Source organism: Narcine bancroftii, chromosome 2 (genome assembly GCF_036971445.1).
Source record: "Narcine bancroftii isolate sNarBan1 chromosome 2, sNarBan1.hap1, whole genome shotgun sequence".
Taxonomy (NCBI): Eukaryota; Metazoa; Chordata; class Chondrichthyes; order Torpediniformes; family Narcinidae; genus Narcine; species Narcine bancroftii.
This window is the reverse complement of record NC_091470.1, coordinates 41,188,177-41,210,391: the sequence shown is the minus strand read 5'-3', so window position 1 is coordinate 41,210,391 and position 22,215 is coordinate 41,188,177. Positions and strand designations below refer to the sequence as shown.

General features: G+C 40.2%; 1 protein-coding gene and 1 long non-coding RNA gene across 13 annotated transcripts in view; one reads left to right on the top strand and one right to left on the bottom strand.

Annotated features, from left to right (window-relative positions):
• Positions 1-22,215, bottom strand: part of LOC138753421 (kelch domain-containing protein 1) — a 121,277-nt gene that overhangs the window by 49,255 nt on the left and 49,807 nt on the right. For 11 of the 12 annotated variants that reach the window (XR_011351156.1, XM_069916387.1, XM_069916384.1 and 8 more), the window contains exons 4-8: positions 12,787-12,905; positions 11,671-11,749; positions 10,377-10,460; positions 3,404-3,484; positions 2,294-2,352 (exon numbers count right to left, since the gene is read on the bottom strand). Coding sequence is in view for 11 of the 12 variants with exons in the window: in XM_069916387.1 (XP_069772488.1) it covers positions 2,294-2,352; positions 3,404-3,484; positions 10,377-10,460; positions 11,671-11,749; positions 12,787-12,905 (422 nt within the window). In the remaining variant the exon portion in view is untranslated. The remainder of the gene's footprint in view (positions 1-2,293; positions 2,353-3,403; positions 3,485-10,376; positions 10,461-11,670; positions 11,750-12,786; positions 12,906-22,215) is intronic. The other variant, XM_069916386.1, reaches the window with a different exon arrangement.
• Positions 17,489-22,105, top strand: LOC138752314 (uncharacterized). Its single transcript, XR_011350515.1, has 2 exons — positions 17,489-17,600; positions 21,907-22,105. It is a non-coding gene; the product is annotated as an uncharacterized lncRNA (long non-coding RNA).

Genomic DNA, 22,215 nt, shown 5'->3' with positions numbered 1-22,215 from the left:
CTGAATCTGGCACGGTCTGTAAGGAATTTGCATGTTCTCCCCATGTCTGCATGGGATTCCTCTGGTTGAATCTCAGTTTCCTCCCTCAGTCCAAAGACCTGTGGGGTTAGTAGGTTAATTGGTCACATGGATTTAAAAAGGTGGCACAGGCTTGTGTACCGAAGGGCCTATTACCATGCTTCATCTCTAAATTTAAAAAAAATTAATAGATTAGCAACCAGTTCTGAACCCAAGAAGGAAATTAAACTGTCGATGCCGGAAATGTGAAATAAAAAGAGAAAATGCTGGAAATACTCAAATAACATTTATGAAGGAGAAATAGAAATTAACAGTTCAGATTAATGAATTCTACAGGTGTACTATGGAAAGTATACAGACAGGTAAGATCAATGCCTGGTTTGGGAATTTGATTGCTCAAGAATGCAGAAGCCTCCAGAAGATAACAAACATAGCCTGGTCCATACTCAAATGCATCTAATGTGAAGTGTTGCCTTAAGAATGCAGTCAACATAATAAAGGACCCTCATCACGCTGCCTCTTTGCATCCTCCTTCAATGGCAAGGTCTGAGCATTAACTGGGTTCCAGACAATGTGGTTTGGAAGATCCACCCCTGAAAACCTTTCATAGCTAAAATAAGGAGTGGGGCTTTTTTAATTGTAAAAGGTGTGAGATATTTGAATAGCTTAAATGCCCCAACATCAAGGACATTTAAAGATATTCAAGTAAACTATTCAAGCTGAAAAGAAAAACTACAACTCAATAATTGCACACATTAAGTTAAAGGGAACTTATTAAAACATATTTTGCCTTTCCTTTTGCTTCCCAAACAAATCGAAGTCAATTAAGTCTGATTCTGTGTTGGCCGCTCTGCTGTGCAATCTGAGTGGCAATTCCTCAGTGGGACTGTGTGTCCCAATGCTGGAATCTATCACTCACCAAAGCATTGGGTGCAATTTACAATGTCCAATTAACACACAAACTTGTGAGGTGGAAGAAACTGGAACACTCAGAAGAAACCCCAATTGCCATTAGGAGACACCACTTGAAATCTGAATTAAACCAGGATCTCTGGTGCTGTGAGACAGTAGCTCTACTAGTTGTTCAAGAAGCCAAGAGTGGGAGCAAAGGGTACATCATATCAGAAGTTGCTGTGGTGCTATTCATAATTTTCATTAGTGATCTGGAAACTAAAAAAAACCTATTATTAAATTTGTAGTTGATACTTTTTGGTTTAGGCGGAGAGGGAAGATCTTTGTAATCTCTTTTATCAAACAATACTTTTTTAAAAAAATCCATAATTAACATCAATCTTCAATGGAGCTAATAACACACTTTCTCCTGTATTGGGTAACTGCCTTGATTCAAAAAACACTTGGTGATAATATTTTCCAAAATGATACAGGACAAAAATTTCTATATCAGAACTAAGTACACAGTGTACAACTTGACATAGTATCACAAAGATAAAATGTGACGTTACAGAGAACTGTACGCTTAGGCAAGAGATGAAGTCTGACAAAGTTCATCTCATGAACACCAGTTTTAACAATGCAGATTAGTATGCACTTCAAAAGAAAGCCCAACTTAATTCAGATAGTAGGAACTAATTTCATATTTGGATAGTAGGAACTAATTTCCTATTTGGATATTCAAGTTACTTACCTTCAATATAATTTCTGCAAGCATGTCACTACTTAACATGTAGTGCGATGCCAAGCAATTAATTAAAAGTGCAACCCATCCTCAGCAACTGTACAGCGGCATTTCAGTTCAAAGCACAGATATGCCAGAATTGGAGACTGAATCAAGAAAATTAAGTAAATAGGTGTACCTCAGAAAAATTCTCATTTCAAGTTTCGATTTCACAAATTCCTAAAAATTGTACTAAAAGTTAAGGACATTCTAGATTTATTGTTTTAGCATTATTTAGGACTATGAAAAGGTCTTGAAGTTTGTGACTTTTTGTGAACAGCTAAGTGGTCTGTTTGTTAAACAAATTAGTACATATTTGGAAAAACCTGGCTAATTCCAAGAAAATTCTCTTTTTGCTTGATTATGTGTGGCAAAAAAGGCAATTTTTGAAGAATTGAATCAGAAGCCTAAAGAATATTAAATCTGTGACACTTAGATACTTCTTGCAAAAAACTGAAACCTGGACTAAAAAAGTGTCTAATTTCAATTAAAAGCAGGTGCCACAGAAAAGGCACATCAAACAATTTTTGCCCAAAGATGTGTGAACACAAGAACATAATTTAAGAAATAGGCATAGGAGCATTTTATAGAACTACTTACTCTCCAGACCAAGTCCACGTGTCTAAGTCAAGGCAATGCAAATCATTGATTCTTGTTTCCTGAAAGTCAAAAATTAAGATACATTTTATACATCACCTCAAATGCAGGAGAGATATAAACTTCACCTCAAATTGTCTATCACAGCAATAAGATAAAGATGGAGTACAACCATGTAAATTCATTCTGGAGAGTGAACCTGCAGAAAGTGATAGCCCAAATAGAGCCCCAGGACATGTCCTAAGAATCTGCTCAGATTAAATGGTGAGTATAGCTACAGATATCCTTATTCGCTCCCTACAGTAGGCCATTTTTCACTCCTTTCCAAATGGCAACCACCATACCAAAGTACAATAATATACCTAAATAGCTACCGACTGGCAGCTCTGCCATCCTCTATCACAAAGTTGCTCATGGTTCACATCAATGCTAGCCCCAGCCTAGCAGGGGAGAGGGAAAGGATTTTTGAATGTAATCTACTCAACATCAATATTGGCAAGTCTGATTTCTCATCTGCTTGGACCATATTGCCTTTGGGTAACTGACAGTAGTAAAGCACAGCATCAACTGACAGACTTTGTAAGAATATAGGTTTTGGTTTATGGGTTATTCAAGTTTGGTTACATAACTTTTATATATAATTATGAGCACAAACTCAAAATAGTGGTAAATGTTGATGCTACCACTCCATACTGGTCACATTTATAGTTTATTTAAAGAATACTACCAATTGTATAATTTGTGGTAGTCAGAGTAGGAACTTGGTTAAAATGGGCCAAGCAACACTAAGGGTTCTTTCAAAAGGCAGAAACCAGAAGAAGCTTAATCAACTAATAGATGAACTTGGATGCTAATCACAATGTGGTTGTATGCAAATTTACATTGTTAATGAGCATTTTCTTTTGTGAATATCAATATTGTAACACACCACCAAAAGAAGATTTGTCTATTCTGATGTGATTTTGGTGCATTTTAGGCTTTAACATTATAGACATATAATTAATTTTAATTATGATTTGCTTTAATTTGCACACAGGAGTTTCACAAAATGGCTTCACGAAGATATCAAGATTTAAGATACCTCAGAAATTTGAAAACCCACAAGCCACTCACCAGTATCCTTCCTCCAAATAAATAACCCTTATTCCCTAGGGTGGCACATGCATGAGCTGCTCGAGGTCGTGGAGATATGCCCTATTAAACAACAAAGTGTTCAGGATATACCATATTCATTAAGATCAAATCCACAAAGCCATTCTTCCTTGTGATTAAATTGCATCAGCTTGCTTTCACTTGGGTTAGTTAACATGAATTTAGAGAAATGGGAAAATGAGGAAATAAACTGTATTGAACAAAATTATTTATGCACAAATTTTTTTTTGGAAAATGTTATTTAAGATTTTTACAAAATATTACCAAAAAAAAAGAAAATACCAGATACAAATACAGATATATAAAAAGGAAAAGCATAAAAAATAATCTTCTTCTTTCTTTGGCTTGGCTTGGCGGACGAAGATTTATGGAGGGGGTAAATGTCCACGTCAGCTGCAGGCTCGTTTGTGGCTGACAAGTCCGATGTGGGACAGGCAGACACGGTTGCAGCGGAAAATTGGTTGGTTGGAGTTGGGTGTTGGGTTTTTCCTCCTTTGTCTTTTGTCAGTGAGGTGGGCTCTGCGGTCTTCTTCAAAGGTGGTTGCTGCCCGCCGAACTGTGAGGCGCCAAGATGCACGGTTTGAGGCGGTATCAACCCACTGGCGGTGGTCAATGTGGCAGGCACCAAGAGATTTCTTTAGGCAGTCCTTGTTCCTCTTCTTTGGTGCACCTCTGTCACGGTGGCCAGTGGAGAGCTCGCCATATAACACAATCTTGGGAAGGCGATGGTCCTCCATTCTGGAGACGTGACCCACCCAGTGCAGCTGGATCTTCAGCAGTGTGGACTCGATGCTGTCGGCCTCTGCCATCTCGAGTACTTCGACGTTAGGGATGAAGGCGCTCCAATGAATGTTGAGGATGGAGCGGAGACAACGCTGGTGGAAGCGTTCTAGGAGCCGTAGGTGATGCCGGTAGAGGACCCATGATTCGGAGCCGAACAGGAGTGTGGGTATGACAACCGCTCTGTATACGCTTATCTTTGTGAGGTTTTTCAGTTGGTTGTTTTTCCAGACTCTTTTGTGTAGTCTTCCAAAGGCGCCATTTGCCTTGGCGAGTCTGTTGTCTATCTCGCTGTCGATCCTTGCATCTGATGAAATGGTGCAGCCGAGATAGGTAAACTGGTTGACCGTTTTGAGTTTTGTGTGCCCAAAATGTTTGGCCTGGAAGTCAGCCTGAAGAAAACTGAGGTCCTCCATCAGCCAGCTCCCCACCATAAAAAATAATACTGATAATGATAATAACCCCCCATCCCCCTCTAACTACTACATCTTAACTCCCTCCCTCACCCCTCGACACCTTAAAAAAATATACATTTAAAATTAATTAATCAACGTGCCAACTCTTTACTTAACTCCTACTTAAGATCAATACTCATACAATCCAAATACAAACTCCACATTTTAAGAAAGAATAATTATTTTGCAAATTATATGATATTTTTTCCATTAAACATGATTGTAATTCATTATGCCATCTTTGTATATTCAATTCCACATCATTTTTCCAAGTTATCGCTATGCATTTTCTTGCAACCGCTAACTCTAACTGCAGAAATGCCAAATGTGGCTTATCAACCAATCCCAAAGTAATAGCATTTATATATCCCAGTAAACACATCATTGAATCCATTTGCAAATCAATTGTAAATAAATCTCTCAGAAATTTAATAACTTTTTCCCAAAAAATTTAACTTTCTTACATGTCCATACACAATGTACAAAAGTACCTGTCTTCTCTCTGTATCTAAAACACAAGTCTGTTGGTCTAAATCCATATTTCTTCAGTTTCTCAGGAGTCAAATATAACTGATGAATAAAATTATAATTAACCATACTATATCTCACATTAATTAATTTTGTAACATTGTCTGTACACATATTTGACCATTCCTCCCAAGATCATTTAATATCTAAATCTTTCTCCCATTTCTCTTTTATTCGATCTATCCCAACTTTATCCATCTTTTCTTTCAACAATCTATACATATCTGATATAAATCCTTTTCTGTCCTTGCCAACCATTATAATCTCAAACTTAAATTGACTTGGTAAAATTAATTCCTTACCAAATTGTATTCGCAAAAAATCTCGAACTTGATGATAGGCTAAAATAGAATTTGAAGAAATACCAAATTTCTCTTGTAATCTATTAAATGTAGAAAATTTACCTACCTCAAAATAATCCTGTATAATACTAATTCCTTTCAATTTCCAATTTTTCAAATAAGGATTATTTAAAGAAAATGGAATTAATTTATTCTGGTACAACGGTGATTTAATCGAAATTTTCCCTTTAGAACCTATAAGCTGATCCTGGTTATACCAAATATCCAATATATGTCTTAATACTGGTAAATTATATTTTTGTAACAACAAAGGATTCCATTTGTAAATAAATTGACTCATTTCTTTTTCAAAAATTTGATCCAACTCAACTTTAGCCCAAACCGGTGATTGTTGAACATCAAACAACCTACTAATAAATTTCAACTGAGCCACCTCATAATAATTTTGAAAATTTGGTAACTGAAGTCCTCCCCATTCATACCGCCACGTTAATTTATGCATAGAGTCATAGATAATTTACCTTTCCATAAAAATAATCAAATTGCTTTATTTAATTCTTTTAAAAATTTCTTCGGAATCCCACATGGAATAGATTCAAAAAGATATTGTATACGAGGATAAATATTCATTTTTATGCAATTTACTCTCCCAATTAAAGTTAATGGCAAATCTTTCCATTTCTGTAAATCAATTTTAATCTTATTCAACAAAGGCATATAATTCAAAATATATAAGTCGTGGTAATCTTTATTAACTATAACTCCTAAATATTTAATCTTATCAGACCATTTAACTTTAGTAATCTGTCTCTTCTTCTTTCTTTCTTTGGCTTGGCTTCGCGGACGAAGATTTATGGAGGGGGTAAAAAGTCCACGTCAGCTGCAGGCTCGTTTGTGGCTGACAAGTCCGATGCGGGACAGGCAGACACGGTTGCAGCGGTTGCAGGGGAAAATTGGTTGGTTGGGGTTGGGTGTTGGGTTTGTAATCTGTCTACAATCTAAATAATCCTCATTTAATATCGGCAATATTTCGCTCTTCTCCGAGTTAACGTTACAACCTGACAATATACCGTATTGATGTAATAAATTTTTCAGCATCCTCAAGGATTCTTTCGGTTATGTTAAATATATTAAAACATCATTGGTAAACAAATTAATCTTATATTATTGTTCATCTACTTTAATACCTTTAATATCCAAATTTTGCTTAACAGGAGCTAAAGGTTCTATTACCAATGCAAACAATGCTGGTGAAAGAGGACACCCTTGTTGATAGATATAGTATAAAAGCTGATGAAATCAGACCATTCGTCATTATTTGTGCTGTAGGATTAATATATAAAGCTTTAACCCAAGTAGTGAAAATCGGTCCAAATTGAAATTTTTCTAAAACCTTAAATAAAAATTCCCACTCAACCCTATCAAAAGCCTTTTCCACATTTAACGTCACTATCATTGGTTGATTAGCTTGTTTTCTAGCAGCATTAATTATAGAAATCAATTTAGTGACATTATCAACTGAGTATCGACCCTTTATAAATCCAGCTTGATCAACATGTATTAATTTTGTCAAATAATTAGTCAGTCTGTTAGCTAATACTTATACAACAATTTTATAATCTACATTTAATAATGAAATTGGTCGGTAAGAAGACACTTTTAATGGATCTCTATCTTCCTTTGGATTAACAGTAATCAACACCCTTGAAAACGATTCTGGAAATGAACCCACCTCAGTTGCCTTCTTCAAAACTTCCATATAAACCGGAAACAACAAATCATTAAATTCTTTATAAAATTCCACTGTGAACCCATCTTCACCAGGGGACTTTCCTCCTGACATTAATTGCAATGCTTCCTTTAATTCCAATTCCATAAAAGGACAATCTAAATCATTAATATCCTTCCGAGTCAATAATGGCAAATTTAAATTAGCAAATCAATTTGCTCAGTATTTTGTCTACTTTCAGATGTATACAGTTTGTTATAAAATCTAAAAAAATTCCTCATTAATTTTCTGAGATTTATAAGCAAGCACCAAATCTTTCCTAATAGCATTAATTGTTCCTTATGCTTGTTTCATTTTTAATTGCCAAGCTAAAACCTTATGTGCTCTTTCGCCTAGCTCATAATAATGCTGTTTTGATCTTTGAATCATTTTTTCATATTTATATGATTGCAATATATAATCGTAATTTTAATTTAGATAAATGGATCTTGTTATCTTAAGTAGAATTCTTCTGAAATTCTCTTGTTAATTTTTCTATTTCTTTTTCCAAATTTTGACTTTCAATCAAATATTGTCTTTTAACTCTAGCTGTATAACTAATGATCTGACCTCTCAAATATGCTTTTAAAGCATCCCATAAAACAAATTTACTTTGTACTGAATCCTGATTCATTTGTAAATAAAAAGTAATTTGTTCCCTAATATATTTAATAAACTCAGGTCTTTTTAATAACATCTCATTAAATCTCCAACGGTAAGTATTTACTACCTTCTCAGTACCTAAACAAGAGGCCAACAACAACGAGTGGTCAGTCAAAATTCTACTTTTATACTCTGCTTGCATAAATCTACCCTGCAATTGAGCTGAAACTAAAAATAAATCAATTGTAGAAAAAGAATTGTGCTGTGCCGAGTGAAAAGAGTAGGGTTCAATTTTCTCCATATGTCCACTAAATTTAAATCCTTCATTACCTCGATAATTCTTTTTGCCATTTTAGTTCTCTTCACAGTCTTTGGAGATTTATTCAATAAAGGATCTAGAGAACAATTAAAGTCCCCTCCCACTAAAATATTTCCAGTCGATTGGTTCAAATTAAAAAAAGTATCTGTAATAAATGCTTCATCATCCTCATTTGGTGCATAGACATTCATCAAAGTCCAGGCTTCAGAAAATTTTTTACAATTCACCACCAAAATCCTACCCTCATTAACAAAAAAAAATCCAAAATAAACAGTACTTTCTTATTTACCAAAATGGCTACTCCTCTGGCCTTAGAATTAAAAGATGAAGCAATCACATGTCCTACCCAATCTCTTTTCAATTTCAAATATTCCTTCTCAGTTAAATGAGTTTCTTGCAAAAATGCTATATCCACCTTCAGTTTTTTAATATAATCCAGAACACGTTTCCGTTTTATCGGATGATTTAACCCCCGAACATTAAACGTCGCAAAAGTCAAATTATTCATTATCACCTATAGAGTAAACAAAATTTACTCTTACAATTAAACCGGCTCCCCCTCTAAACTAATAAAAATCCCCGATAAAGAAAAAAAAGCAGAAGCTCCCCCCTACTTACTAACTTAACAATCAAATGCAATCACAAAAATTCCGCTCCTCCCTCCCAAACTGCAAAGCAGTACCCCCCTTGTCGACCGGGTGTGGTCGATACCACTAGTAGTAGATGACTTTGAATTCATCGGGTCATCTGCCTCTCCCAGCAGGACTTCTAAAAAAATTTAAAAATCATAAACTTATTGTCCAGTCTGCTTTATAATATCTTCCGCCACATCGATCAACTATAACATCTCCATCTTCTGCAATTCACTCTAATTTCCATTCTTGTCTTTAGGAATGTTGATTGCTGGCTTCTTGGAAAGATCAAAACTTAGCTTGTTATCTGGTAAAGAATTAGCAAAGGTTAAAGCATCTTGAGCTTTCTCAAAAAATTGAATTGAGATGGCCCATAAAACACTTTCAAAACCGCAGGATATCTAAATGTCGACCTGTAACCCTTCTTCCACAACACTGACTTAGCTTGATTAAACTCCTTTCGTCGCTGTATAACCTCCTGACTTAAATTCATGTAAAAGAAAACTCTACTACCTTGAACCATTATTGGATTCTGATCAACTTGGGCTTTTTGCACCGCAAGATGCAAAATAGTCTCTCAGTCTTGATATCTTAAACACATCAGGTCCAGGTGAAGGATTAGAAGTAGGTGAAATAACAGATTTAAAAGGAGAAGCCATTTTTGTAGTTCTTGGCCTACCTTCCATTGCTTCAGCTGCCATCAATAATAACTCTTGATCTTCTTCCTCATCTTCAGGAACCAGAATATCCTCTCCGGTTGCCATACTGCGCGTCTGAACCCTATCCAACGTCGGGCCGACTTCTTCAGCTCGACTTGGAGCGGGTCCCCCTGCAGTCCGAAATCAATCCAGGACTTAACGGAAGCGCGACATCGGGCGCATGCCCATTGGGCCTGTTGCCTAGTAACGGGTGCTCGCAGCGCTACCCTGCTCAACTCGCCCCTCTCCCAGACTACGCTGACGGCGCTGCTTCCATGGGCATCCTGGCTGACATCGGTGCCATCTTTGGTCGATCGAATCCCCAGAGACAGCGATCTTTTTTCAGGTTGATCCAAGGACATCCTCTGCAGCTTAGGTTCCATACCTAATTGATCCTGGTGCTTCTCCTGGCCAGTAGGCCCAGATTTTTCACTTTTACCATCAACTTTAATAACCAATTTCTTCTGCTTCTGACCTTTCCCTTTTTTCATTTCTTGCAGCCCCAATACTTAATAAGTTTAATGAACTTTTTAACTTTTAACAATTTATATAACTCGGGTATTAATCAATCCTTCCAGGGAGAGACAGAACCCACGTCTTGGTTCTACGCCATCTTGCTACGCCCCCCTTTATGCACAAATATATAGCTAAAATTTGAGTTGGTAGATATTTTTTATAAGCAGATGAAATTTATAACAAGTTGCACTTAAGAAGTACAAAAATTAAAACTAAAACAGGAATATTTCAGCACACATTTTAACTTTTAAAAAAATCTAAGATTAGTCATTCATTATGCAGCATAAAACTTGAGAATCTTAATGGTGTGATTTCAGTTTCAATGTACTGTACCTTGATTATTGGCTGGTACCAGATATTCATATTTGGATCAAAGACATGGATGTCATAATTCCAACCCCAGAACATTTCTTCTTCCTGAAAAGAAAACTAAAAGCTTAAAGATTTTTTTCCCCTAAACATTATCTAGATACAAAGGATCCTTCTAGTTATTTCATTAGATTTAACATCACTGAGATCAAGTATATGCTAATATACTTGTATAATGGTCAAATATTTTGGACCGCATTTTCGGACTTAAAAGGTGGGGGGTGGACAGGTCAAACTTTTAATCCCCCATGAAGTACTTGTACCTGGATTACTCAAGGAGTTGGAAACTCAGATAGCCGGGGCAAAGTATTAAGTGACCCCTGGTTCTTGATACTTAGCAGGTCCAGTAGCATCAGGTTGAAGGAAGCTGATGACTTTCTCCATCCAAGAATGCTGGTTGACCAGCTGAACATTTTCAACAATTTCAGGTTTCCATCATATGCAACATAGCTGACAGCAATTTGATTAGTTGTTCCACTGATCAACTTTCAATTCATGAGATGGGAGTAGCAGGAGGAAATAAGAGGGGTAATATATTCAAGTTTGGTGATGATATTAAGATGCACAGCAATGTGATCTGTGTGGAGAATGCAGGAAAGCTTCATGGGACATAGAATTGCAAAATGATTGTGAGGAGATGGGAAATAACATACAAATGTGGATACATATGACATTCCATTTTGGTGGAAAGTAATCCCTACCTTGGAACAGATATTCTTGTAATAAATGGTGTACAACAGACTTTCACCATATACACATTGTGTTTGTTGAGGGCAATGAGGAAAAGAGTTAATTGTCCCATAAAATGGCATTAAGCAAACAAGCATTCATAAATGTTTATGTTTATAAGAATAAGACAAAGAAATATCCACATTTTTTGTGGGTCTGCTCAGTAGAGTTTTTTCCATCCATAATTGCTACAGCAAGCAACATTCAGATAGAAATCAAGGATGGATCTGCTGCTCATCTCATTTAATAAAGTCAAACTCCACCTTGAAACTGCTGGTTAAAAATTAGGACATTCAATGTCAGATAGATTCAAACTGCTACACCAAACTTTGATGAAATTGAAAGGCTGCAAAGCTTTGCAATGGCAGATAATGTATTTGAAATATTTTCTATTTTGATTCCAAAGCAACTTTCATAATAAATTAACTAAAAAGTGTTGCTGTGACGACATCTATGATAACAGTAATTCCTACTGAATAACAACAGTTCACAAAAAATCTCCAGAAATGATAATTTAAGAAGATCATACCCAGGATGCTTCATTCACATCAAATGAATCATTTAGTTCATTTATTTTCTTGCATCCATAGCCTCCAAAGTAAATCAACCTATCACAATAAAAAAAAGCAGGAAAAATGCACTCATATTAATTTGCAATAATATATCGTTGATACATTTTACTAAGTTCCATTCAACTCATTAATGATAAACCACATAAAAAAATGTATTACATAATCCCTGATGGGTTTTTTTAAGTTCAAAATATTCTTCAAAGGAAACTAAACTAGTTTTTAAACAAATGTATAGTTTATTTTAACTAGAACAAAAGTTATAAAGCTTATTTATCACTTTAAAAAGGTTAATTTGATCACAAATCAAGATAGCCTACAGATTGATCCATTGTTCAGCACACATGCCTTTAAGCCACTTCATCAGAGGTTAGTGAATTGATATCCCACCAAAGACAATTACAAGCGAATGGGTGGAGTTGGAGTTAGTGTGTTCCGAGAAAATGGTCTATAATCGCAATTCTCCATAACATGCTGCTGCTTTATCTGCATGTGCATTACAAAATGATATTGAAAGAAATTTAATTTTGTGTTATTTACTTTTTCACAAATTCTGCGAGAATTAATTTTATTTTGTATCTTGAATAGCGCAAAATTTAGCATAACACTCTATTACAGTGCCAGTGGCCGGGATTTGAATCCTGCGCTGTCTGCAAGGAGTTTGTACGTTCTCCCCATGTCTACATGTGTTTCCTCTGAGTGCTCCAGTTTTCTCCCACCATTCAAAAATGTACTGGGATCGTTGATCAATTGGGTGTTATTGGGCAGCACAGGCATGTGGGCTACAACAACCTGTTACCGTGCTGTATGTGTACATTTACTGATATGTCAATTCTGTACGGGCTAACTTCAAACACAGGGGCCATCTGTACATAATTTGAACCGAAACTTCAATGCAGTAATGAGATAATTGTACCAGTAACTTCCCATTGCTTTCTGGATAATATTTTAATAAAAGATCCAGTCTTTTATCTCAATTTGATATATGGGATCCATTGCATAAAACTTATATATTTTGAGAAAGTAACTACAGAGAAAGCATCAATTATGACAATACACCTGCTTTAGTGACTTACTTGTCTTTATGTACCCAACAAGAAAGTTTATCTCTTGGTGTAGGAGGACTTCCTTCATAATTACAGATCTTCTTCCAAGTAAACACATCATTCTTTACTTGCAAGTTAACAGAATACAGCTGTATCAAACATAAAAATATGCATCAGATCAAATAGAAAATCATGGCAATTTACTAATACAATTCTTTTCATTTTCCCTGCTACTTTAATGTCAATTGTTTCCCATGTTCTCCCTCCCCCTTTTTGAAATGGCATGGCCACAAGTTATACCCTAAAAACCACCAGAATTTTAGAAGATAACTGGAATATGCACCTTCTCCAAAGATACCTGCTTCAAAACTGTCATCAGATCTTTGAGATTTATCAGCTTTCAAGCTCGTCAGCTAATTTTTTTAACTAATAGACAGTTTCTCATTCCTGTTGGGAGGTTTAGAGTTGTGTGCAATTAACTCGTATGCAAAATTATCAGTAAACTCCCTGCCATTTCTTTATTTTCTGTTGTGAATATCCCCATCTGTTTGTAGGATTGCCTTTGCTAGTCAATGTACATATAATAGCTTTTATAGTCAGTTTTTATGTTTCTTACCAGCCAATTTTCGTATTGTTTTACTTTCCTTTAAAAATCTCTTAGGTATTTACAAGTTAGGCATTTTGCTAATCTTTAGTGGTACTAACTGCAGAGCAAAGAAACACAGCTACCAGAGAAGAATCAACTACCAACTGTTTTTTATTTTAAACAATTGCGTGCTTCACAAAGGGGAGTGATGTCAGCGCGCCTCACAAAGGGAAGCGAGGTAGCACACTGCAGTCAATGACTTTCTAGCAACATGTCCAGCAGGAAAGCAATGCGTTCCATCAACCCATGCGGTTCTGTAAACGCGAGCTTCTCCTGGGCAAAGATGGGAGCCCACACCATTCTGTGCCACCCACTCAGTGCAGCGATTCTGCCTGTCCAGCTGTGTGGCCACTTGGTCTGCCACATTAACCCCCCTCCCCAGAATCACTGTACAGCTGCAATGTCCCAACTTTGGGTATTTTAGCACTTCGGAGGTGGGACATGCACAGGTTCAGCAACGTCCATGTGTGCAGGTTTCAGTCTGTCTTGTGTTATAAAGTTCTGGTTGACCACCCATGTCCAATAGCACCGTAGATCCATCGTACTGCAGCACTTTATAAGGCCCCTCGTAAGATTGCTGCAGGAATGTAGTGAGGGATGGATGTTGAACAAAGATGAGAGCAGCAGGAACATGTGTAGGTGGTGATCCATGACGAGTTGCTGGAACCGGAGCCAGGGAACCTATCTTGTTTCTTGTAATTCCTCTGTAACTGAGGATCTATCTTTGGCTGGAGAAGGAGTGATGTCATCCGGTACGAGGAGTGGAGCACGATAGACTAATTCTGCTGAAGAAGTCTCCAGGTCATCCTTAGGTGCCGTTCTAATACCCAACAGCACCCACGGTAACTCATCTTCCCACTGAGGCCTGTTAAATCTCACCTACAAGGCTGGTTTCAGATGCCAGTGGAAACGTTCCACTAGCCCATTAGTCTGCGGGTGGTAGTATGGTGTAAGCTGTAGTATGGTGCAATTTCATACCGCAAATTCTCACCAGGTTTTCCCAAAAGGTTGAAGTAAACTGAGTTCCCCTGTCAGAGGTTAGATGGACTGGTACTCAGAATTGAGCAACCCAGGTCGAGAGAAAAGTCTAAGTACATTTCAGCCGTAATGTCCATTATTGGTATAGCTTCCGGCCAGTGGGTAAAACTGTCAATCACTGACCGCTGGGCATGGGCAGCAGGCCCACAATATTTATGTGTACATGCTGAAACCTTTGATTTGTAGGTGGATTTTGTTGAAGCAGTGCTCGGGTGTGCCATTGGGCCTTAGCTGCCTGGCAGGAGAGGCATATTCGTGCCCAGTGAGTGACCTGCTTCCTTAAGCCATGCCAGATATACGATTGACGGTTGTGTGGACAGGTGGATGGGACAGGCCATGAATGTGGTCGAAAAGTTTCCTCTGCCAAGACAGTGGGATGATTGATCTTGGGTTGAAGTATCACAAAGTATGTTCACCTGGTCGGGGCCCAATGGAACGTCGGCTAAGAGCAGGTCCATAATAGCTGTACGGAAAACTTGGTCCTCATGTTGGACTATTGCGAGAGCCTGGAGATCCAGCCCTCCTATAATCGCATTGACCCTCTATCCTGGACAAAGCATCAGCTATAACATTGTCTCTACCGGACAAATACCACACATCAGAGGTAAATTCAGAAATATAGGCTAGATGCCTCTGTTGACGCACCGACCAGGGATTCATAATCTTGGCAAGGGCAAACGTTAGAGGCTTTTGGTCAGTAATCACAGTAAAATGCCTGCCATCAAGAAAATATTTGAAATGTTTGATGGCCAGATAAAGCGCCAACAACTCCCGGTCAAAAACATTGTACTTTAATTCAGGAAGGCATAGGTAGCGGCTGAAAAATGCCACGGGTTGCCAGTAACCACTGATTTTCTGTTCTAGGACCACCCCCACGGTGATGTCCGATGCGTCTGACATGAGCACAAGCAGGGTGTGCATATGGGGATGGGCCAACATGGTTACCTTTGGAAGCATCTCTTTTGCTTTGTGAAATGCTTCTGTGGCCTTTGTAGACCAGAGCAGTTTTTTAGGTTTGCCAGTGAGGATGTGGAACAAGGGCTTCATGATCCTGGCAGCTACTGGGATGAACCGGTTATAAAAGTTAACCATTCCCAGGAATTCTTGTAGCCCTTTAACTGTAGTGGTCTTAGGGAAGGCCCGAATGGCTGATACTTTGTCTGTAAGCAGGGTTGTGCCTGTGTTCAAAATTCTGTGTCCCAAAAAGTCAATTGTGTTTGCCAAATGCACACTTCGCAAGGTTGATAGAAAGGCTGAAATCCCAAAGCCTCTGGAACAATTGTTGCAAGTATTGTCTGTGCTCTTGTGTTGACTTGCTGGCCACTAAGATGTCATAGAGGTAGACGAAAAGGAAAGGCAAATCTCTTGTGACAGCGTCTGTTAAATGATGGAACGTCTGAGCCCCGTTCTTAAGTCCGAAAGGCATCCTCAGAAACTCAAATAGACCAAATGGAGTAATAATTGCCATTTTAGGGATGTCCTCCAGGTGGACAGGGATTTGGTGATAACCTTTTACTAGCTTCGAGAAGATATGTTTGCCATGGAGGTTGGTGGCGAATCTTGAATGTGTGATATTGGATACCTATCCAGCATAGTTGTGCTGTTGAGGCGTCGGTAATCTCCACAAAGTCTTAGGCCACTGGATGCTTTGGGCACCACCATATGGAGTGGCAATCCCCAAGGATTATCCGACCTTCAGATAATGCCTAGTTCCTCCATAGTTTTGAACTCTTTTTTGGCCTGTAGTAGCTGGTCAGGAGGAAGTCTGTGTGCCTTGGAATGTAGGAGAGGGCCAGTGGTGCTTATGTAGTGCTGAACTAGATGGAAATCTGGTGTAAGTAGTTCAGAAAACTCTGCTAATAAGTTTGCAAAATCATCAGTGGCGAGTGTTGCCAGCTGAATACCTGAATAAAATGGGCATGTGTGGAATCCCGTACACTGATCAGTGGCATATAATATGTCAGTCTGGTCGCCAACCACTGAGGCCATCAATGGTGGTTGATATTGCCATTTCCCTGGGAGGCAACCACGTAACTGCACAGTGGCACACATTCCTGCCCCAATTTCTGTGGTAGACTCATTCACTGTTCTCCAATGGCTTTTCCTTCCTTGGTAGCTTGTGGAGTGCTGTAGAACCGGCAGCTCATTGACTTGACTGTCCAAGGTGACCTGTTGAAACTTTGCCATGGGAGGTTGCGGTACCCTGTGAAGTCGGTCTGCTTCCCTCACCACATCCCTTGGTTTGGAGAAGTCAGCAGAAGAGAGCAGCAGGGCGACGTCACAAGGGAGCCATTCCAAGAAGGCTGCCTTGAACATTAAGCAGTTGAAATGGCCGCCTGCTAACGCAAGCATTTCATTCATCAGTTCTGATGGCCTTCTGTCCCCTAAATCATCAAGGTGGAGTAAGCGTGTGCCCCTTTCTAGGTTGGACATGCCAAAAGTTGTGAGGAGGTGTGCCTTAAAAGCACTGTATTGATTCTCCTCAGGCTGGTTGTTGATAAAATCATCTACCTTGGCAGCAGAATCTTCATCTAATGAATTTGGTGGCTTCATTTGTTATGGTCCTAATGTGGAACTGAGACTCAGCCTGCTGGATCCATGGATGTGGTCTGTGAGGCCAGAAGGTGGGCAGTTTCACAGCCACCGCGTGCAGTGCAGTAGTGGCATCCATTCTGCAGGCTTTCTCACTATGTTTCACGGTTAGGGGCTCAAAATACGTTGAGCACGTCGAGGTCACCAATTTACTAGTGCTAACTGCAGAGCTCAAGAAACACAGCTACCAGTGAAGAGTCAACTATCAACTGGTTTTTATTTTAAACAATCGCGCACCTCACAAAGGAGAGTGATGTCAGCGCGCTTCATAAAGGGGAGTGATGTCAGCGCACCTCACAAAGGGGAGTGATGTCAGCGCGCTTCATAAAGGGGAGTGATGTCAGCGCGCTTCATAAAGGGGAGCGATGTCAGCGCGCTTCATAAAGGGGAGTGATGTCAGCGCGCTTCATAAAGGGGAGTGATGTCAGCATGCTGCAGTCATTGTCTCTCTGGCAACGTACCTGCAGGGAAGCAATGCGCTTTGTCAACCCACGTGGGTCTGCAAACATGGGCTTCTCTTGGGCAAAGAAGGGGAGCTTGAACCATTCTGTGCCAGCTACTCAATTCGGTGATTCTGCTTATCCAGCTGTGAGGCCGTTCAGTCCATCACAAGTCTAAGCTTCCTGATTTTCTTCGAATCTCAGGAATGATATTCTTGATTTACTTTTTGATAGCAGGTCTCCCAGCGTAGATTAATACCAATTATAGTACAACTTCGATTATCCAAAATCAGATTCTCCAAAATCCTGAGTTATCCAAAATTTAAAAAAAAAAATTCAGGTAAATTAGGATATCCAAAATAAATCAGAAATCTTCATTTATCCAAAACTTTTTCAAGCCAAACTGACCAGGGACATCTGGCTCCCGGTGGTGGCAGTAAGACTTCAGGCTCCTGGTGCCGACAGCAATGGATCTCAAGCTACTGGACAGGAGCAGGACCCTCAGGCTCCCGGCACAAGTGGGGCCTTGGTGGGGAAGTGTCAGTGGTCAGCGGTGGCCAGCATTTTTTTTTTGGTGAGAATTAAATATTATTTTAATGCTTAAAAAGCCTTACAAGTGATTTGCTGTTGCTACTGGGCTGTTTATAAAAAAAAATGACCAGTTCCCCCCCCCCCTCTGAAAGAGGCCCAGTCCCAACCATTTTGGATAATCAGAGTTGTACTGTTTTATAATAACTCATTAGATTTAAGAGCAGCCTCAATGAGTGAGATTAAGAGTTATTTGGAACATGATATGAACATATCTCATTTTCAGACCAAGATTGGATTTTCACTCTTAATTTGATTAATGAATCCTCATTTTGTGCATGACTTTGTTATAATTTAAGGTGGTGCAATAGCACAGGGTGCAGCAGGATGCTGACGGTGAGTAGCATGAAGAGACTGAGGCTGGCACTTCGGGACTTGGGCACAGGTCAAATGCTGATTTAGGGGTTGCATATGCTGTTGCCCTCTTTGGGTTCCCCTTAGCCCTGCAGACCTTCACACAATACCCTTGCTTACTGCATCCTGAGCACACAAAGTCCTTCGTGGGGCATCGGACACGGGGACACTGTGCCTGTCCACAGAAGTAGCATCCCCAGTTGCGCATGGACGCAGCATTCGGCACTGGGGCTGCAGGGGTCACCGGAGCCCCAATGACCTGGTTCTCTGAAAAGGTGTCGCTTTCACCCATGAGGTCGTTAACTCCTAGTTGGGCTTGTTTGAGTGCTTTTGTCAGCTCCAGGATGCTGGCTATGTAGCCTTCTATGGCAGACTCGTAAATTGCATAGTCCTTGATAACAGCGAATCCCTTGGTGCCAACACAAGAGAGAAGTGCAGATCTCTGGAGATTATCTCACCCTGTGGTGAGATCCACAGCTGGAAGTAAAGCATTGTGGGAAGCAATGGCAGCCATCTTGCCACCTAATCCTCCTTCAGATCAAGGTCGAAGGCAGCCATCTTGCCATGCCTCATGGTCAACGGCATCTTATCTGCCCATTCCAGCCAGTAGGTGAATTCCTCTGGGGACAGAGGGTCAACCTGGAGCATGCTTGGCTTCAACAGGGCTTACATCCTGCTTCAAAGTTAAGCTATTAAAATTGTAATGCAACTGATTACACTCAGAGACTAGTGAGGAGTACAAAGAGGAGAGAGTCTACATCAGCATGGTGAGCAATGGCATTGGTTGTCCTGGATCAGGCAATACCTCACCAACTGAATAATTCGACAATGGAGGTGAGGGTAAATGGACACTTGACTGATTGCTTGGTAGACACTGGCTCCACTGAAAGCTTTATAAACTCTGCAACTGCTCTGCGGTACAACTTAAAAGTGTTCCCGATTGTCTATCGTATTTTCCTAGCATCGCACTCTGTGACGATCCAGGGATATTGTACAGTACATCTAACTGTAAAATGGGGGAATTTTGTAATTGCATGTACTAAAGGATTTGTGTGCTTCTGTGTTGCTGGGCCTGAACTTCCTTTGTCACCTTAAAAACCTTACCATGGAGTACCCTTGTCCCACTTCCTCCAATCATGGTGCTGAACTAAGGGTCCAAAAAGCCAGATGACACATGCGGTCTCTCCACTCACTGTTTCAAAACCTGACTCCTGATTGCAAACCAATAGCCACAAAGAGCAGGCAATACAGTGTGGGGGGATTGGGAATTTATTAGAACTGGGGAAATAAAAGTCCAGGCTAGTGACTGTCTATAGTCAAACAATTAATCGTTTTACACTCCTGAATGCATAACCCCCCACCCTTGAATTTCAGACAAAATTGCACAGTATTAGGTTTATTCGACCATTGGCCTATCATTTACCAATCCATTCCAAGGACTGCCCCTAAACAGAATTTGAGGTAGACAGTTTTATCAGTTCCAGAGGATCCCTTTTGGTATCACTAATAGGGTCTCTGTCTTCCAGAGACAGATGGACAAAATGGTCAACAAGTACAGAATGAAGGCCACCTTCCCTTATTTCGACAACGTTGCCATTTGTGGACACTCTGTGGAAGACCATGATGCCAACCTCCAGAAATTTCTCCACAAGGCCAAGGCCCTGAATCTCACATACAACTCCAATAAGTGCATGTTCTGGACTGAACATCTGGTGATTTCTGGGCTATGTGGTGGAGAATGGAATCATTGGTCCCGGACCCGATCGAATATGCCCCCTGTTAGACATTCTAATCACGAAGACCATGAAGGCCTGAAGGAGGTTCCTGGACTTCTTTTCTTACTAAGCCCAGTGGGCTTAGTACACTACACAGATAAAGTTCACCCCCTCTTAAAGTCAACCTCCTTCCCATTATCAGCTGAAGCCCAGGTGGCTACAATGCAAAGGGCACCATGCATAGGGTGGATGAGAATGTACCTTTCCAGGTGAAAAGCGATGCCTGTGACGTAGGCCTGGCCACTATCCTTAAGCAGGTGGGCACGCCAGTTGCTTTTTTTTTCTAGCACCCTACAAAGCCACGAGCTTTAAAACCCATCAGTGGAGAAAGGGCCCATGCTATTGTAGAGGCCATCAGGCACTGGAGGCATTACCTGGCTGGCAGAATTACCTGGCTGGCAGAAAATTTATTGTGCTTACAGACCAGCAATCGGTAGTATTCATGTTTAATAATGCAAAAAGGGGTAAAATAAAGAATGACAAGATCGCGAGGTGGAGGATCAAACTCTCCACGTATAATTATGATATAGCATACAAGCTAGGTACTCTCAATGAACCTTCAGATCCCCTGTCACCAGGAAGCTGTGTCTCTGCCCACACCAGCCAGTTGCAGTCACTGCACGATGAGCTTTGCCACCCGGGCATCACCTGCATGGTTCATTTTGTCAAGGCACACAACTTGCCCTACACCATTGAGGATATAGGGAAATGACCAGGTCCTGCCAAGTCTGCACGGAGTCCAAACTGCACTGACAAAGCGCACCTGATAAAGGCACCCCGCCCCTTCAAACGACTCAGTGTCGATTTCGAGGCTCCCCTCCCTTCCACCAACAGAAACGTGTACTTTCTTAATGTCATCGACGAGTATTCACATTTTCCGTTTGCCATCCCCTGCCCAGACATGACCACCATCATGGTCATCAGGGCCTTGCACTCTATTTTCACCCTTTTCGGGTATCCCAGCTAGATCCATAGCAACTGGGGTTCAACATTTATGAGCGAAGAGCTACGCCAGTATCTGCTCATTAAGAAGCATTAACTCAAGCAGGATGACTAGCTACAATCCACGGGGGAACGGACAAGTTGAAAAAGAGAACGCGATGGTATTGAAGGCCATGAAATTGGCTCTCCGGACCAAAGGCCTTCCAGTCTCACACTGGCAAGAAGTCCTACCCACAGCACTCCACTCCATAAAGTCGCCCCTCTGCAATATAACCAATTCAACTCCTCACTAGCTCATGTTCACTTTCCAGAGGAAATCCACGTCTGGGACCACTCTCCTGGCTTGGCTAATGGCACCGGGGCCAGTCCTGCTGAGAAAACACATGAGGAGGAACAAGACAGACTCCCTGATCGAGAAAGTGCACCTGCTGCATTCCAACCCAACGTATGCCTACATGGCATACCCTGATGGCAGAGAAGACACCATCTCGATCACAGACCTGGCACCTGCCGGACTGAGGATCCAATGCCTCAAACGAGTCAGGAACCCACCCAGAGTTCCGAAAGACTCAGTTCAAAAAGTGGTCCAATCCATTCTGCAACCAGAGCCGGAGCTCTCGAGACCCAGTATTCCTGTACCACAGGGGATCCAGGAAGCCCAAAGTCCTCCAATACTGAGGTGCTCAACCAGAATAACTACACCCCCTGACAGACTTGTAAATATTTGTAAACTTTTTGTTTTTTTTAAATATATGGTCTCTGTTTTCACCCACAGGTTCTATTCTGAAGGAAGGGGTGAATGCAATGAACTGGAATTCACTGTGTATTGTTCTGATGGCTGGCTCTTCCCTTGGCTCCATCCTCACCTACCCCAATATAAACCCTGGTTTTCCCACCTTACCTCAGATTCACCGGAGGACTATTGTATCTACCGGCCATTGATTGTTAGCTATTAAAAGCCTGTTTGTACTCCTCACTTGTCTCTGAGTGCAATCAGTTGCGTTACACTGGTGTCTGAATGTTGCTATTTGATCCATATCTTTACAATTTTACAAGTTAACCTTGCTTAGAGGGAGGGGTTAGA